This window comes from Cibotium barometz, chromosome 19, assembly GCF_041138505.1.
Source record: "Cibotium barometz isolate CiBa-2024 chromosome 19, ASM4113850v1, whole genome shotgun sequence".
In the NCBI taxonomy this organism is placed as follows: domain Eukaryota; kingdom Viridiplantae; phylum Streptophyta; class Polypodiopsida; order Cyatheales; family Cibotiaceae; genus Cibotium; species Cibotium barometz.
Window position 1 is genome coordinate 54,210,785 of NC_141064.1, and position 4,727 is coordinate 54,215,511.

A 4,727-nucleotide genomic window follows, 5' to 3' on the forward strand; every position below is an offset into this window, starting at 1 on the left:
TGTATATGTGTGTGTGCGTGTGTGCGTGTGTACAATTAGGGTAAAAAATACGACACTAGCAAAATAGTATAAGTATAGATAGGATGGCGAATGTTCTTATATGTGAACCTAAAACTTTAGAAGCTTGGGAATATCTTTAAAATTTTCTATCTTATATGGTAGTATGTAGTGTACTTTGGATGAAGAACTTTGTGTCTAGACCATCCCACTAAAAACTAGAAACTTTTGGGTGATTTTTCCTAAAAAAAGTTTGTGGTCTAATAGCATGACAATATCAAAGACTCGTCTAAAATAGCCTCGGGGCTAAAAATAACCCCTAATATTTTCTTTGTGTACAATGTGTGTGTTTGTGTAAAACAATTTAAACTCTAGTCGAATGATTGATATGATCCCAACTAGCTAATTAACATATCCTAGCTCTAATACTAAGTTGAAAGTTATATAGTAGAAGACAATCAATTATATAGTAGAAGACGATCCATTAAATGATTGAGCATAACTAAAGAATGAGAAATACTAGAATATTATTTTTAAAACATAAAGTTCAAACACATTACAAAATCACATTAATCAAGAGAATCTGATAGATAATCAATCTCACATAGTGAGATAGAGGTTACATCCTTTTATAGCACTTCAAAGGGAATCTAGATCCACATGTATTGCCTTGATTTTCTCAATTAACCTATTAATTGTGTCCATCAATTCCTTGATTCTTTTAATCAATCAACCTTTTATTCACTCCTTTGAATCTCTCACTTGCACCTCCTTCCCTCAAGCACAAATGTGATTACCATGTGGGCTACCTGTGGAGATACACTAAAATAAATGTGTAAGATAGCACATATGTTCAAAAGAAAGGGTTTTATTTTGTTGTGGAGTTTTGGAAAATATACATATATAAGGGGTTTTGGAATCCAAAACTATATACAAAAGGGATACTTTTATCATCTTAAATTTGCAGAAGGGGGTGTATATAAAATATAAAATTTATAGATATATGGGGTTTTTTATTTACTCCTTAAATGCACATGTTGTATGGGGTTTTTATATAGTGAAAAGATCGAGGTGGGCTATAACATCACCGATTACATTCAAAATCTCTAACTATTCTCACCTTTGTCACAATGTAAATACTAAATTTTTAGATATGCAAGGATTTTACAAACCTTTTGTAAACTTATCATGAGTGGATTTCATAAGGTTTGGTTCAGGATTTTCTGGAAAAAAAAAGCCTTTCAAGTTTAAAAATATATAAAAGGTGCACTATGTGCTTCATAGTAGTAAAGTATCGCATGTACACATAAATAAATTATTAAATTTAAAATTAAAATCACAAAGTGTAGATATTATACATGTTCTTTTATAGCATCTTATGCTTATGATCTATGTAAGAAGCTAATTTTGAATACTCCCACTTTTTTGTACTTGTTAACTTCTTATTTATTGGCTATGCCTCTTAATGTAGCTAAAAGTTCATTCATCCTTGTGAAGTCTTCCCTATGTAATACATTTGAGCAGTTTTCAAACTTTAATCAAGGTAATCTAGTAAGGAAGTGCTCATGAGTCATACTGTTTTTAAATGAGATAGTGTGCACATTGCATGGTGAAAGGGATCATGATGGTCCCATCTACTTCACCTTCTTCAACAAAATGGAAATTGGTATATAACTTGCCAATGGATGAGAGCCATCATTTTAATGTTGAATATTCACTTACTAGTAAACTTAGCTATAAATCACTCCCATGTTTATTTAAAAACATAAATTGGTGCCATTCACAATAGGTAAAATCTAAATGCACCATATATACTGTTTATAAATGGAAGCATGTGGGATAAATTAAACTCACACAAAAATCCTTAGAACTATCTCAAAGTATTTTTAATGTAGCTTTCAATCTTTTAGAAATATAACTAAAATCTAAATGTACTTTATCTCACCTATACACTTTTTATAAATGGAAGCATAGGGATAAATTAAACTCACACAAACATCCTTTATAACAATCTCAAAGTGGTTTTTATGTAGCTTTCAATCTTTTAGAAATATACATCAAAAGATCCTTCCACTTTATGAGAAAAAAACTTTTGTATTCATATCATTAATTGTATTTATGGATAATAAGTAATGAAGAGCACAATTTTGGTTGATTCTCTTAAGACTCAAAATGACATACTAAGTAATCTTCTATTCTATGAAAAAATACTCATTTATTTCTTCCATGAAGTGATTAAGTAGGGTCATAGTTTTTTTATTTTTTATTTTGTTGGATAGACGTGTAAGATGAATTGAAAATTAAATATGTAAAATAACACCTTTATTTTAAAACAAATAACAACAAGGCTAAGCCACAATCGCTACATAGCACAAAGTATCCAAACAATAAGTAATTCTCATTTAGTTTAGTCCTCAAAAAATTTGGGAACATACGTGTATATATCGCATTAGCTTTGCAAAAACATACAAGTATCTCTTTGGACTTGTGCTAGCTGTGATTATCTTTTACATCTATAGTCACTTGGAGCTTTAACAAGGTTGCAAGGGATGAAGTATTAGGGTAATTGCTTGCATGAAACCTAGTTACAGTTTATACTTCTCAAAATGTAACATACCTTGGGATTTCAAAGCTTGACAGCACGCCCTTGTTAATGGGTGTGTCGGCCTCTATAAGTTGTCATGATGAGGCACGGATCTAGGGCAACACGTTCCACATGCTTGTGGACATAGCATCCTTCATACGAGCATTTATAATAGCTCCTGTGGAGCCCCCAAATAAAAAGAAGTCCTTTTTTTAATGAGATATGCAAATTTACACAAAATATATTTGAGAGCAAGGCAAGAATAAGAGATCTATTGAATAAATTATTTACTTCGCACAAAGGTTAAGTTTAAAACAAAAGAGAAAGTTATCAATGACATAACATAATGTGCGTTTAAAAATTGTGTTGAAGGAAATTACCTAGGGTATATGTTGTTTTTCACACTCTTTTGGCCATATTTACGCCACTTGAAGCCATCCTTTAGGACGCTCTCGTAGTTTCTTGTGAGGACGACATATTTGGGCTCGCTTAGGTCTAGTCTTTTGGGCCTTTTCCTGCAAGCGTACTTATTGAATTAGCCTAATTGCAGCAACAAAAGAAATAAAGATGGCCTTCTTAAGTCGAGATCGATTTGATTACGAGATACTAGGTCAATCACCCAATTTCGCTTGAAAGGAAGTTACTTACCGATCAGATGCTGTGGCCGTAGATGGGGCCGGTTCCTGGCGGAAGCTGGGTGAAGATTCTTGTTTGGCAGGAGGAGGCCGAGGAGGAGGCCTTTTGGAAGCGGAAGCAGCAGCAGCAGCAGCAGCGGCAGGGGCAGCGGCAGCGGCAGCGTAGGGATCGGGGTTGTTGGCTTCAGACAAAGGCAAATTAGAGGAGTCCCTCTTGCCCCCATTATTTGCTGGCACATGTTGATGAAGAGTAGCCGCGCTTGAATTAGGGCGGCTGGCCGTGCAGGTATTGAGAGGTGGCAAAGAGTTGAGCCAAGTATCGTCAATATCTTGCAAGTTGACAAAACTCTCGGGGGAGTCCAGGTCTACCCATGCTGATGATGAAGACGACGGCAAAATAGGAGGAGGGCCACACACTATATTGGGAGGAAAACTACCACTACCACGTCCCTCCTCGTGCTCTTGGAGTAGCACTATATTACTACTCTCTGTCTTTGAGAAAAGACCAGCACCCAGCTCTTGCAGGTGCAGCTTGGATACTAGTACACTGCCCTCTTGCAGTCGTACTTGCTCTTCGCTGATCGACCTCACCTTACCACCACCATTATCACCAGAAGGAGTGCTACCGCCGCTGCTGCTGCTACCACTACTACAACTACTTGTTCTAGCATATAATATTGCAGCACCGTCCTTGCCATAACCACCCACTTGCAACTCGGGCGCGTGCCCTTCTGCAAAACCACTCCCGTGGTCCTCTGCCAAACGCTTCTCCATAACACGGAGGAGGCCATCATGAGGGGAGTAGTCAAAAACGAAGTACGCTTTGCTGCTTTCCGCAAGCAAAGGGGCTGGCGTGTACGAGACCTCGCAGTCTCCTGCACCGGAACTGCGAGCTGGCCATGGTGGAGAGTCGATGAAACCAAAGCCCCCACTAAAATAATATTCACCTCCCCCGCTCCCCATAACGCCTACTTCCTCTTCCTTACCTTACAAAAAGAGCCCACCCCCCTTTCCTTTATTTATACACCATTACCCCTTGCATGCGGCTACTCTCTATACCCTTATGTGAAGGACGATGTGAATAAAGCCCCCTCTCTAGTAAATTGGTCGCTTTCCTATAGACCATTCCAAAAAAGAGAGTGTCCTTTCTTGCAAATCTGGCTTGCACAGATTTGATGAAGGGCTATTCTTTCAATTATATATTTGAAAAGAAAAAACATGCTCGAGCTTTTTAGACATGGTGTAAGCAGTACTTATATGGGTACCAGAACCTTTCGCAACTTTGATTTGACCTTTTGAATAATAGAGAAATTCGAATAGTTTGTGGCCATACAGGTATATGGGCTTGAAATATCGTCTGGATTTTCATCTCCTTGTATTTTAGCCAATATTTTGGGATTACATCACTTGTTTCATGATAAAACATGCATGGGTAGGAGATATCATGTGGCTAAGCTCACAAAAGACAAAGACTATAAAGGATGTATATGCTCACCCATACCTTGTTTGGT

The 4,727-nt window shown here is 37.0% G+C and overlaps 1 protein-coding gene across 2 annotated transcripts; it reads right to left on the bottom strand.

Moving 5' to 3' along the window:
- Positions 1–678: 678 nt before the first annotated feature.
- LOC147628743 (uncharacterized) lies at positions 679–4,195 on the bottom strand. Of its 2 annotated transcripts, XM_086814232.1 has the most exons (4): positions 3,230–4,195; positions 2,962–3,096; positions 2,615–2,759; positions 679–806 (listed from the first exon to the last, which is right to left on the bottom strand). In XM_086814232.1, exons 1-3 carry the CDS (start codon positions 4,177–4,179, stop codon positions 2,648–2,650), a joined length of 1,197 nt encoding a protein of 398 aa, XP_086670358.1. In that variant the 5' UTR covers positions 4,180–4,195; the 3' UTR covers positions 679–806; positions 2,615–2,647. The 2 variants fall into 2 exon arrangements, with proteins under 2 accessions (XP_086670358.1, XP_086670357.1); XM_086814231.1 differs by lacking the exon at positions 679–806 and having other exon boundaries at positions 2,401–2,759.
- Positions 4,196–4,727: the final 532 nt, after the last annotated feature.